Below are 12912 nucleotides of genomic sequence, written 5' to 3'. Positions count from 1 at the left end.
TCCTAAAAAATCTTTTATTTTGTTCCATGACTATCATCAACTGTTTCAGTCACTGCCTAAAACACAACCAAAAGAGTGAATCTGAAATATGGAGTAAATTCACACGCCATCCCTTTTATAGAAATAACTTACAGATCTGACCAAAGGGAATACAAAAAACCCTGATGTTACCTTAAAACAAAGAAATAATTTATCGTAAAATCTTGGGATGAGGGGTTTTACCTGAACATCAGATTCCCCTTAAAAAGGTCTGTTTGCTTCCTAAAGCATGGCCTCGCTGAGGCCAGCACCACATCATTGGTTAGTTTTTAGGTTATGCACTGCAGCTTGAGCCCAAAAACAATAGCTTAGCTTAGCGTTAAACTGGAAATACAAAAGCATATCTCAGTTTGAAGCTTAGATAGTAACTTGATGTTTCATAAACATGTTTATAATTCTGTAGATCATCATGTTCGCTTCAGACGACCAAACCTGGGGAAAAAGAAGTTAAACTCTCCAAATCAATCTCAACGAAGAATGTGAGTCAGACAACAAAATCCTAATGTTTAGAAAATCAGGAGCATGTGTGTAAGTGTGGTGGAGCCACCGAGACCCATACACACAACTAGAGCCGCTCTGGGACACCTCTATAACAGAGTCGGAGAAACAAAATTAGAAGAAAATAACTTTTTACATGATCTGAAAGGAAAAAAAAAAAACAAGTTGTGATGATAAACTTAAACCTCTTCGGTGAAAACAGATTTTTCTACAATAAAAATAGAAAACCAGGTTCCTTCAGGTTTCATGGTCCTGAATATTATAAAATATTTTGTTTAAAAAGAAAATGACCATTGCTCTCAAACTGCCTGGCAGTGTTCAACTGGTGTAAAAGTGGAGGAAGCTCAGAATGTCAGACGTGTGTCATGTCGTCTCTCTGCTGTGTTTCTGAACAATAACTTAAACCAGGGTCTTCAACTAGATTTGGGTCAGAGTTTATTCCAGCAGACGCTGAGGGCCAGGTGCTCTTCTCAAATAAATGTCATTTATTATTGTATTTTAATATTCAATATATTAGTGCTCATTCCAAATTTCAGTTTTTTTAAACATTTGTCAGCGTTTATGTTCATATTTCCTTTACTAACCCAAACCACTAGGGGACGACCGTGATTTATTAGGCTTTATATTTGTGAAGCAGTTCTGCTCTCCATTCACGTCATGTTTCAAGCATGCTGTTTGCCAACAACTGCTTAATTATGGTTCCAAGTCCGAAGGACAGGCAACCCTATTGTTGCTGTCCAGGTTTTTCATTAAATGTTTATAATAATAATAATAATAATAACAATAATAAATTATTATTATTATTCTCTGCAAATTTTACGTGAGCGCAGAGTCAGAGAATGCCAGGAAAATTCTGACCTGGCAGTCACAACTGCTACTCTGATTCAAAAAGTCATGCCCGGAAGCAAAGGTCAATGCGTTTTAGTGAAAAACTCCTAAACCACACCCAAATACTCGATATTTCTTTGATCCTTGGATGAGTTAGCTTTCGACATTTTAACTATCAATCAATAGGCCTAACCCCCCATACCTCCCCCCACCCACCACCAAATCTTAACAGTTCCTTTATTGATAGATTATTTTGCATCACTTGATCAAGACTGTGCACATTTTTGCTTAACTAGATCTTTTGCTATTTAGCATGAAATGTAAAACTTAGTTTTAGGGTTAGCAGAATTAACTTGACACGTGATGCATATGATGTATGGACATGTAATGAGGAAAATTACAAATATATAGAAAATTGTGCAAACAACAACGCCTAAATCACTGTGCTAGCTAGCGCACAACGTAAGTGACTAAACCTCCACCATTTTTCAAGATTAAAAAATGAGATTGTGGAAAGAAATATGTTAGCCACGTGTGTCAACTTTTGTTCAGATTCACCAATAGGAGCACTAAATGGTTTTAGCAGTTTAATGGCTTTCCACGAAACCTGGCACATGGTAATAATCACATCCTAGAGCCATGGTGTGAAACTGGCTCAAAAGTGGGAGTGGCTTATAGGCCTTCATTGTTTTGCCCTAGTTGAGTCATTGAAATTAAATGATCTCATTATAAAAGTGGAGATGACCAATAGATGTGTAATTATTAGAGAAGTTATGGATTTTATATGAATTTAGTTGTGAGTGAGAGTGTTTATTATCCTGTTTACACCAAGGTTGTGAAATCTACACAGCACTAAAGCTTTTAGATAAACGTGTGGACATGACCAGAATGGAATTGGAATTTTTTTTGATACATTTGCCAATGAGGTGATGCTGGTATACCCACAAAGTTTTTTTCTGACACAAAATATTCTCCTGCATGTTTATTTAATCATGCCGGTTGAAGTGAGATTGTTAGCTGAATGAATGCAGGTGGGAGAGGGTGTAGGAGGGGCGGGGCCAGGTAAAGAATGGCGGAGGCAGGGGCGGGGCCGAGTTGGCGCTGGTTGGCTTGGAACTCGTTCTAGTTCTAGTCCTTAGTTAATTTTCTCCAAGGGAGCGTTTCATGTAACTTTACTTATTCAACTTGTTTCCTCCCCTAATTATAATTCCTTTAGTTGACTCTGCCTATCAACCTTGTAAATAGTTTATTTGTTGTGTTGTTTTTGTGGAGACACCGTAATTATGCGCTCTAATAGTAAAAAGGGCAAAAGAGGAGATTGTAAAACTGCTGCTAATTAATACAAAAATGTTGAATGACAGCTGAGTTTGTAGTCCTTTCTGATAAAAGTCTGTTTATCAGTTTGTTTAATCTTATGAAGAAAGAAAGTAGGTCATGCTTTTTTTCTGTTCAGGATTCAGTAATAATGAGGGGGCCGGGCGGAAAGGTCTGACAGGCCAGGTGGGGCCCGCGGGTCGCCAGTTGACATTCACTGCTGTAAATGCTTCAGCGGGTCTCTCAGATATCCTTCGCTGTCCTGCAGATCTACTGCAGTGACCTAAATACGGAGATGCACTATGATGGTCCACGCCCCTGAAACCCTCAGAGTCCAACCAGATCACAGCTGATCCCAGGGCAACGCTCTGAGCTCCGTTTCACGCTGGCCTCCAAGCACCAGTCCAAGCTGATGTTCAGCTACTAAAATTCTTCAGAGGAGGTCTTAGGAGTGAGTCCAGCAGACTGGAACCCAGTGAGTCTGTGTCTCTACCTCCTTCAGCGCCAGCAGCAGCTCATTGAAGGCTGTGGAGAGGTCATCGTTGACTATCACCTTATCAAACAAATAACCATACTGACTCTCCATCGTCTGGGTAGTGTTCATCATGTCCTGGAAGTCCTCCTCCTGCAGAGTGAATAACAGGCTGTAAACACCAGATGAAAAGGGAAAGCAACAGAAGATTTGGAAATGCTACCGTCGTATGATCACTAGTAAACGTCTTTTCTAGAGCGGGTAGGTGGATGGGCGGATTCCTGCTACCCTAACAGCAAACTGGGACGCATTACTACCAATGCTGACATCCGGGGAGCAAAACGAAATGGTGGCGGACGATTTGATGGGAATTATTCGATTCACTCAGTAACACACATTAGTACGGCATATCATGCCCTCGACACCTTTAACTCAATCACTGCCAATGACGACTTAAGTCGTCATTTGCATTTTTTACTGTTTGAGCATCGGAACGAGCCCCTGCGCTGAGAGAACAAACACCTCAGCCCTGAAGCCGTTCTTCATCCGCATACGTCACAGATCACATGATCAGGAAGCAACACATCCATGTGTATGATCGTTTTGGGCCGTTCCTGTAAAAAAAGTGAGGCGCAAACCGGAAAAGCTTCTGCCGATCACAATTCGACAACGGATTATGAAAGAACGGACAACGCTCGAAACACGAGGCTTCTTCCTGATGTAAGAGGTGAGTCTCCGCTTTGTTTTGGTTGTTTTGGCGTCGACATCATGCTAGCGCGCAACGTTCTGTGACTCTTAAAAAAAACCCAGTAAAAACAGTGAGAAACGCTGGCAGTGAATGAGTTAATCACAGTTGTGGGTCACATGATGTGTAATGTAGGACTCCACCACCATAAAGATAGCCCTACTCAGACGCTACGTTCCAGTTCTTATCCTCTTCACTGAGCTGGGAGCACAGAAACCCATGACGTCACTACAAAATCGCCCCCCCCCCAGGACCGGGCTTCGTCCGATTACAACGAGAACAGCTCTTAGGTCCGAGTCCCTGCTTTATTATGAAGATGATTAAGCTGGGATGGAACACATTCCCGCCTCGCATCAGCTTCGACTGGGCCCTCAGGATGGAACAATGTGCCCGGGAGGCCACAGTCTCACCCAGGATGAGATTATTCAGCAAGTGAGGCTTTGACTGCCACCTGCACTTCCCTGGTGGACCAGGATGGCATCTCCTTTCTCATGCTCTTCCAACATGAGCTGAGATGCTGGATGTGGAGTGGTCCACCCCACCTCCTGCCCAGGAAGCTTTGTGGTATGGAGAAGGGAATCGGCCAGTCGAAGGAGACCGTGGTCTGAGGTTAACTTTAGAGAAAAATGCCTTTGAGAAGTACTCTGTCTCAACAACATGTGGAGAAGAATGTCATCAATCAAACGTGCGGGGAGAAGTACTTTCCCATCAGTGAAGTGTTAAAATGTCAAGCCTCGTGGTTTTAATGTTACATACTGGCCTAAATGTTTTATTATTATTACTGAGGCAATCCAAATCGTGACGAGGTCATCAAACACAACACATTTACACAGGCTGGTTAGACAACATGCTGCTGGCTCATTAGTGATCAGAATAGAGATGCCAGCAGGTGTAGGAGAGCTAGTCCACACCACAGGAGGGATAACTGCTAATAACAGACAATCAATGTTGTTATTTAAAAATAAAACCTTTGAATCATCAGCCATTAGGGATGCCGGTGTGTAGCAAATGTTTTCTTGTGCAGAGCACCACGGCTGAAGCATGACTAATCGTTTCTTACCGTGAAAGACTTAGCGGAGCCTTTGTCATCTTTGCTCGATATGATTTTGGCCGATTTCCTAGTCTCCCTCAACCTGTCGATGGTCGGAGGTTTCACAAACACAACAAAAGGCTTCATCTCAGCGGTCCGCAGATGCTTTATGGTCTGAGACAAGATTAAACATGACAATTAAGACTTTTCTCCAACTGAAAGCAATTTAATCAAAAGAAAGCAAAGAGAATGGGATTTATTTCCAATGACTGAGCAGAAAATTGTGTCCGCTCTTTAAATGAAGTTTGCTCCCAACGTGCAGCAAGTTTGTTATTATAGGTTCAACAAAATGAGCTGCATTTATAACTCGTATGAGGTGGAAGGATGAGGTTTACTCGGCTCAGTTTATGAAAAATGGTTTAATACTGGACCTAAAGTTTTTCATCAGCATGACATGATGACTGGTCATATGATGGTTTGTTATATTTAGGAGGGACACAAATGAGACAATATAGACACATCTGTTCCAGTTCTATATTAATAACTCAGTAGAAACTCTCAATAGATCACTCACATGAGGTTGGACGTCCAATAAACAAACTTTGTTCTTGGAGAGGACAGACCGGACCGAGTCCAGACTGGTCCCGTAGTAATTTCCTTTGTATTCACCGTACTCAATGAACCTGGGAGGTGAAAAGAGGTGGATGAGCTGGTTGCTAAGCTAAACACATGGTCTGCTGTTGAGGTGTGAAAGGGTTGCAACACTGTGCTTTGGGACTTGGCATAAAATCTGATACCAATACAGTTGATTGTGTCAGAACACACTTGAGTTTCATCTAAATAATAATAATAATTCAAGGAGGTGGAGAGGGTTTTGTTCCAATGTAAAACTAATCATCTAATCAGTCACACCTATTTGTCCCAGAAAAACAATAAAGCCCAGCAATGTCCAAAGCTTCCATGCTTCAACAACAGCACAAGTACGCTGTGATATCAGACAATCGTCTCCCGGCTCTACGGAGTACCTAAAAGAAAGTAAGTGCGTTAAAGGTGGATGTAACGAGGAGCAGGAGGGTCTGAACACAACTGGCACAATCCTGTTTACTCTGGATTTTCTAGGATACGTTTTTTGGAGACATAGTCTCTACTTTCTTTGTTATGCAAATGACTGTCAAATTTATGCTGTCCGGATAAAGAAAGATGTGTTCCCTGGGAACTCTTTACTGACATGCTGGAAGGATGCTAAATCTCGGATTGCCCTGAAATTTCTTTGTTGAAATTATTAAGTGTCCGCCCTGTAACCAGAGAGTTGCTGGTTTGTGTCCAACCTGTGGCAGTCATTGCGTCCTTGGGCAAGACCCACTTTGCCTGCTGGTGGTGGTGGGAGGGGCTGATGTGAACAGCAGCCTCGCCTATGTCAGTGCACCTCAGGGCAGCTGTGAGGTTCATGACTGGGGAGGCACCGACTGCTCTGGAGTCACACTTACAAATACATGATCCCAAAATAAAAGCTTGTTTATATTTTTGACCTTGAAATAAATATTTTGTTGTTTTAAATCTTCTTGGTCATGGTTTAATTAACTTCATACAATTCAACAAAACAATAGCAAGAAAAGTAAAATAATATTTAATATTGGGGCAAATGTGACTTAAAATGTATTCACTGTTCCAGGTATAACTATTTTATTGCACTTGAAAATCGAGTGTGGTCTCACCTTTATGTGTTTATGAAGTCCATACATCTGACATCTCCATCATCTAATATCTCCTGTTCTGACTGCGCGTCCAGTTTAAATAAACCAGATTTTTTTATTTGGTTTTATTTACTTTTGTGCCCTTCACATCTTTTTCATCCTTTTAGAACTTCTAGATCTCTCAGATCAGGTGACAAACTTCTGAGGACTTGTCGGAAGCTCAGAGGTGATCAAGCCTTTGCTAATTTATGGAATCAGCTACCTTTGCATTTTAGTCAGGCTCCCTCTAAATCTGTTTTAAATTGCTTTTAAAGACACACTTGTTAACACTGACCTGTAGCACAGCATGATTTGTTCAAATTTTGACCAGTTTTTCTTTTTTTATATCTTTGTATTTTATGTGATTTTATTTTATTTTATCTGCTTTTATATTGTAGTACACTGGTCAAATTGGCGGTGTTTATACATCACAAATAAATAAAAATGAGTTGAGTTGAGATTTTGGCTTGAGCACATGTCTCATTCACATACTTGCTGTTGTGGATGTCTGTCTCAAAGAGATGTCTGGAGATGAAGTGGTACTCCACACCGTCGGTCTCATGGGTCCTCTTGGCCCGACTGGTGTCTGAAAAAGATAAGGAGGACACAGAGTGAGGAGTCACCATTTACAAGGAATCCTGACTTGTGCTTCTCTTGCTTCTGGGCTTCTACTCACTGTCAGGCAGAGTTAGAGAACTGTGAAGTGGATTTGGGACAAGGGAATTTGGATTGAGTCATTCAGGATTTTGAATTTTAAAAAACATTCAATCTCTGAGCCTTCCTCAGCTGGGAGGCAGCTGTAAAAATAATTTTCCTAACATTCTTCAGTGTGTTTCTATGTAAAAGTTATGAATAATCACTATCTTACATTTTGCAGATCTAGCTTCCTGAATAGCCTTTGCTCAGAGAAATGGTTTAAAACCAGCAGGACTGATGAGCTAAGTACCCATGAGAAGATAAACTACACTGTTCACAAGAATTAAAGGAACACTTTTTTTACTGGGCCTGGCATGAAATCAGTTAAACCTGTCTGATAATTTCCTGGTTGATTAAGCAGCTGAGGGCATTGTTAATCACTTTCAGCTGTATTGGTGTTCACGGACTTAAGGACAGGTGGCAACAATTACAACCCCTCAAAACAGGAATGGTTTAACATGTAGAGGTTATTTCAACTTTATCCCTCTTGATCTTTTTCGGCTGGTTTTCCACTCGTCCTAGTTTTGGCTCTCTACTGGCAGTATGAGGCGATTCCTTAACCCTACAGAAGTTGCACAGGTTGTCCAACTTCTCCAGGATGGCACATCCACACGTGCTGCAGCAAGAAGGTTTAATGTGTCTCCCAGCACAATCTCCAGAACATGGAGGAGACTTAAGGAGACTGGCAGTTATTCTCGGAGAGCCGGACAGGGCCGTAGAAGGTCCACAACCAATCACCAGGACCGATACCTGCTCCTTTGTGCAAGGCGGAACAGGCTGAGCACTGCTCGTGGCCTACAGAATGACCTCCTGAGGGCCACTGGTGTGAACGTCTCTACCCAAACAATCAGGAACAGACTTCATGAAGATGGCCTGAGGGCCCGACGTCCTGTAGTGGGCCCTGTGCTCACTGCCCAGCACCTTAGAGCTCGACTGGCATTTGCTCAAGAACACCAGAATTGGCAAGTCCGCCACTGGCGCCCTGTACTTTTACAGACCAGAGCAGGTTCACCCTGAGCACCTGTGGTAGACGTGAAAGAGTCTGGAGAAGACAAGGAGAACGTTATGCTGCCTGCAACGTCGTTCAACATGACAGGTTTGGTGGTGGGTCAGTGATGGTCTGGGGAGGCATATCCATGGAGGGACGCACAGACCTTTACTGCATAGGAAATGGTGCTCTGACTGCCATAAGGTATCGAGATGAAATCCTTGAACCCTTTGTCAGACCCTACGCTGATGCAGTAGGTCCTGGTTTTCTCCTAATGCACGACGATGCCCGGCCTCATGTGGCAAGAGTATGCAGGCAGTACCTGGAGGATGAAGGAATTGAAACAATTGAATGGCCTTTACGATCCCTTGACTTAAACCCAATAGAACATCTGTGGGACATTATGTTTCGGTCCATTAGGCGGCGCCAGGTTGCTCCTCAGACTGTACAAGAGCTCAGGGATGCCCTCACACAAATCTGGGAGGAAATGCCACAGGACACCATCTGTTGTCGCATCAGGAGCATACCCCGACGTCAAGCATGCACACGAGCTCGTGGGGGCCACACAAGATACTGAAAAGCAATTTGAGTTGCAGAAATTAAGTTTTTGAAATAATGGACTAGGCTGCCACATCTTCATTTCACTCTGATTTTAGGGTGTCTACACAACTCAGCCCTCTGTAGGCTGATAACTTATATTTCCATTAAAAGACTTGGCATCCTTGTGTTCCTAAGACATTGCCCTGTCGTTATTTGTATAGATATCCAACTTCATATTGAGATCTGATGTATCTAATGTGTTTCTTTAAAGTGTTCCTTTAATTTTTGTGAGCAGTGTAGATAAATTGCACTTCTTTCAGAAATGCTGTTTGAATGCTGGATAGCTTAAACTGTTAGCTGAATCAGCTTAATAGCTGAACTGAAGCTGAAAGTAAGCAAAACTGTCAAAATGAGCTGAATGTGTTGAAAGACGTAGAAGCAAAAATCACTAACAAGCAAATAAAGCACAAAAAGTAAGTGAAGAATGGAGAAAAATAATCCTAAATAGAAAAACTGAAATCTGTGAACATTGTATTAAAAATCTGGACTGCTAAAATATCTAAACACCTGTTATTTCAGTTGGACAAGTTTAACAGTTTAATCTTTACATTTAGCGGAACTGTGAAATTAGCAGTTTATGCTAAATTTGGTGACTGATTGCTGAAGTTGTTGAATAGCTGAAGTGAAGCTGAAACTAAGCTAAACTGGCAAATCAAAGTCAAAGTCAGTTTAATTGTCAATTATGCCACATGAACAGGACATACAGAGAAATGAAATTACGTTACTCTCGCTGGATAGAAAGTAAACATTTAGTATAAAAAGAGTAACCAAGTTCAGAGAGACTGTGGGGGAAAAGAGAGGAAAGGGGGGAGAGCCGGGAGAGAGTTTAGCTTCCTAACTGCCTGATGGATAAAGCTGTCCTTCAGTCAGTTGGTCCTGGCCTTGAGACTCCGCAGTCTCCTCCCTGACGGCAGCAGCTCGAAGAGGCTTTGCACTGGGTGAGTGGGATCAGCCGCAATGCGAAGGACCTTTTTTGTGAGGCGGGTGCTGTAAATGTCTGGTAGGGAGGGGAGAGAGATCCCAATGATCTTCTCTGCTGCTCTCACTATACATTGGAGGGTTTTAAGGCAGGTAACATTGCAGGCTCCGAACCACACAGTGATGCCGCACGACAGGATGCTCTCGATGGTGCCTCTGTAGAAAGTGTACAGGATGGGGGCTGGTGCTCTTGCTCTTCTTAGTTTGCGGAGGAAGAAGAGATGCTTCTGTGATTTCCTAGCCAATGCTATGGTGTTGTTTGTCCAGGAGAGATCCTCTGTAATGTGCACACCCAGGAACTTGGTGCTGCTCATTCTCTCCACAGACACACCGTCGATGGTCAGAGGAGCATGCTGAGTGTGTGCTCTCCTGAAGTCCACAACAATCTCCTTGGTCTTCACCACATTTAGAGAAAGGTTGTTGTCAGCACACCATGTGGTAAGGCGGCTCACCTCGTTCCTGTAGTCGGTCTCATCCCCGTAGTTTATGAGACCCACCACTGTTGTGTCATCCGCAAACTTGATGATGAGGTTAGAGATGTGTAATGGTGTACAGTCGTGGGTCAGCAGAGTGAAGAGGAGGGGGCTCAGCAAACATCCCTGAGGGGCCCCCGTGTTTGAAATGATGGTGCTGGATGTGTTTCTGCCGACCCGAACTGCTTGTGGTCTTCCAGTGAGGAAGTCCAACAGCCAGTTACAGAGTGAGGTGTTAAGACCCAGCTTGACCAGTTTTTGAGTAAGCTGTTGGGGGATGATGGTGTTGAATGCTGAACTAAAGTCTATGAACAGCATTTCGACATGAGTCTTTTTTGTCCAGATGTGTGCGTGCTGAGTGGAGTGCAGTGGAGATGGCGTCAACGGTCGAGCGGTTGGGCCGGTATGCAAACTGGAAGGGGTCCAGGCAGGGGGGCAGAACAGACTTCATGTGTTGCATGACTAACTGTTCGAAGCACTTCATAAGGATGGGAGTAAGTGCAACAGGATGGTAGTCATTAAAGCAGGAGGGAGATGATTTTTTTGGGACCGGAATAATTGATGTGGCTTTAAAGCACGTGGGGACGACAGCCTGGATAAGTGATGTGTTGAAGATGTCTGTGAAGACATCAGTTAGTTCCACTGCACAGTCTCTCAGTGCCCGGCCAGGAATATTATCAGGACCCGGAACTTTACGTGCATTGATCCTGCTAAGGGATCTCCTTACGCTGTCCGGGGACAGAGTCATCAACTGGTCACCAGGAGGAGGTGGAATCTTCTGTGCTGTGGCACCGTTTTGCACTTCAAAGCGAGCAAAAAAGGTGTTCCGCTCGTTCAGCAGGGAGATGGTGCTATCACAGGTCTGTGGAGGGGGCTTGTAATCTATGATGGTCTGAATGCCCCAACACAAGCTTCGTGTGTCTCTGCTGTCTTTGAAGTGTCGGGATATTTTCCTGGAGTACTGTCTCTTAGCCTCTCTGATACCATGGGAAAGGCTGGCCCTAGCTGTCCTCAGGCTCATCTCGTCTCCTTTCCTGAACGCAATATCTCGCTCCTTCAGCAGCCTGTGGACCTCTCCTGTCATCCATGGTTTTTGATTTGCACGGACAGTTATGGTTTTAGTTATTGTTACATCCTCAATGCGTTTCTTGATGTAGGCTGTAACAGTCTCTGCATACTCCTGGAGATCAGTGGTGTTATTGTGGGTGGCAGCCTGCTTAAACATGTGTCAGTCCGTGGAGCTAAAACAGTCCTGTAAAGCCTCTGAAAACCCTTCTGGCCACACTTGTATTTGCTTACAAACCGGTTTGGTGACTTTAACGAGTGGTCTGTAAGCAGGCATTAGCATGACAGTAATGTGGTCTGAGGCACCAAGGTGGGAGAGGGGGAGAGATTTGTAAGCTCCTCTCTGGGTGGTGTAAACACAGTCCAGTGTGTTATTTCCTCTTGTTGGAAAGTCAATGTGTTTATGTATTTTTGGAAACATGCACATTAGGTCTGCATGGTTGAAATCCCCAGCCAAGATGAGAAAGGCATCAGGATAGGCTGTCTGCTGCTCGCTGATGCGCTGGTACAGTTCATTCAGTGCCTCACTCCTGTTGTTGTCATTGGAGGAGGGAGGGATGTACACAGCACACAGTAGTATGGCTGAGTATTCCCTCGGTAGATAGAATGGCCAACACTTAATAACCATAAGCTCCAGTACAGGCGAGCAGTGTTTGCAGACCGCGACAGCATCGTGACACCAGGCGTCATTGACGTAAACCCAGAGTCCAGCCCCGCGGGCCTTACTTCCCCCGACGATATCTCGGTCAGCATGGTAGCAGGTTAGCTGGTCGAGCTGAATGGCACGGTCCGGGACACTGTCACTGAGCCATGTTTCCGTCAATATAAAACACAACAGTCCTTTACATTCCTCTGAGATGAACGTAGTAATCGAATGTCATCCAGTTTATTTCCTAGCGAGCGAACGTTGGCCAGGACGATGGAGAGGATAGAGGGTTTATGTGGGCTAGCAACTAGCCGCCGCGCTCTTTCCCCTCTTCTGCTTCCTCTCACGCTGCTTGAGGCGCCTCCTTTGTGGGCGAGGAGCAGGAGTGGTAGTCGGTGATTGAGTAGTCCTCCGGAACAGACCCAGATTTCTCAGCTCTACGGCGTCCGCAGAGTTTAACTTAAAAACATTGTTCCTGCCGATGTTGAGCAAAGATGTTCGGTCGTATACACGCTTGCAGACAGATAGGCGTGACATGGACATACCGAGAAAAAAAAGAGGAAAAGGAAAAAAAAAAGTTTGGGGAGGAGAGAGAGAGAAGCCGCTGCGTGTGCACGTGCCGCCAGCCAGGCAAAGGAGCTGAATGTTGTGAAAGATGTGAAAGCAAAAAGCACCAAAAAGTAAATAAAGCATAAGAAGTGAAGAATCAAGAAAACTAATCCTAAACAGCAGAAAATTGAAATCTGTGAACATTGTTTAAAAAACTGGACAGCCAAAATGTCTTAACACCTGTTGTTTCAGTAAGAC

General features: G+C 43.7%; 1 protein-coding gene across 5 annotated transcripts in view; it reads right to left on the bottom strand.

Annotated features, from left to right (window-relative positions):
* mpp7a (MAGUK p55 scaffold protein 7a) overlaps positions 1-12912 on the bottom strand; it is an 87228-nt gene continuing 74316 nt past the window's right edge. For all 5 annotated transcript variants that reach the window (XM_070553024.1, XM_070553022.1, XM_070553021.1 and 2 more), the window contains 4 exons: positions 7152-7245; positions 5501-5609; positions 4957-5100; positions 1-3304 (listed from right to left, as the gene is read on the bottom strand). In XM_070553024.1, the coding sequence (XP_070409125.1) occupies positions 3125-3304; positions 4957-5100; positions 5501-5609; positions 7152-7245 (527 nt within the window). In that variant the 3' untranslated portion in view covers positions 1-3124. The remainder of the gene's footprint in view (positions 3305-4956; positions 5101-5500; positions 5610-7151; positions 7246-12912) is intronic.

The sequence above is a fragment of the Nothobranchius furzeri genome, chromosome 7 (assembly GCF_043380555.1).
Source record: "Nothobranchius furzeri strain GRZ-AD chromosome 7, NfurGRZ-RIMD1, whole genome shotgun sequence".
Classification (NCBI taxonomy): Eukaryota; Metazoa; Chordata; class Actinopteri; order Cyprinodontiformes; family Nothobranchiidae; genus Nothobranchius; species Nothobranchius furzeri.
The sequence above is the reverse complement of the archived record's forward strand: the minus strand, read 5'-3'. Positions and strand labels throughout refer to the sequence as shown.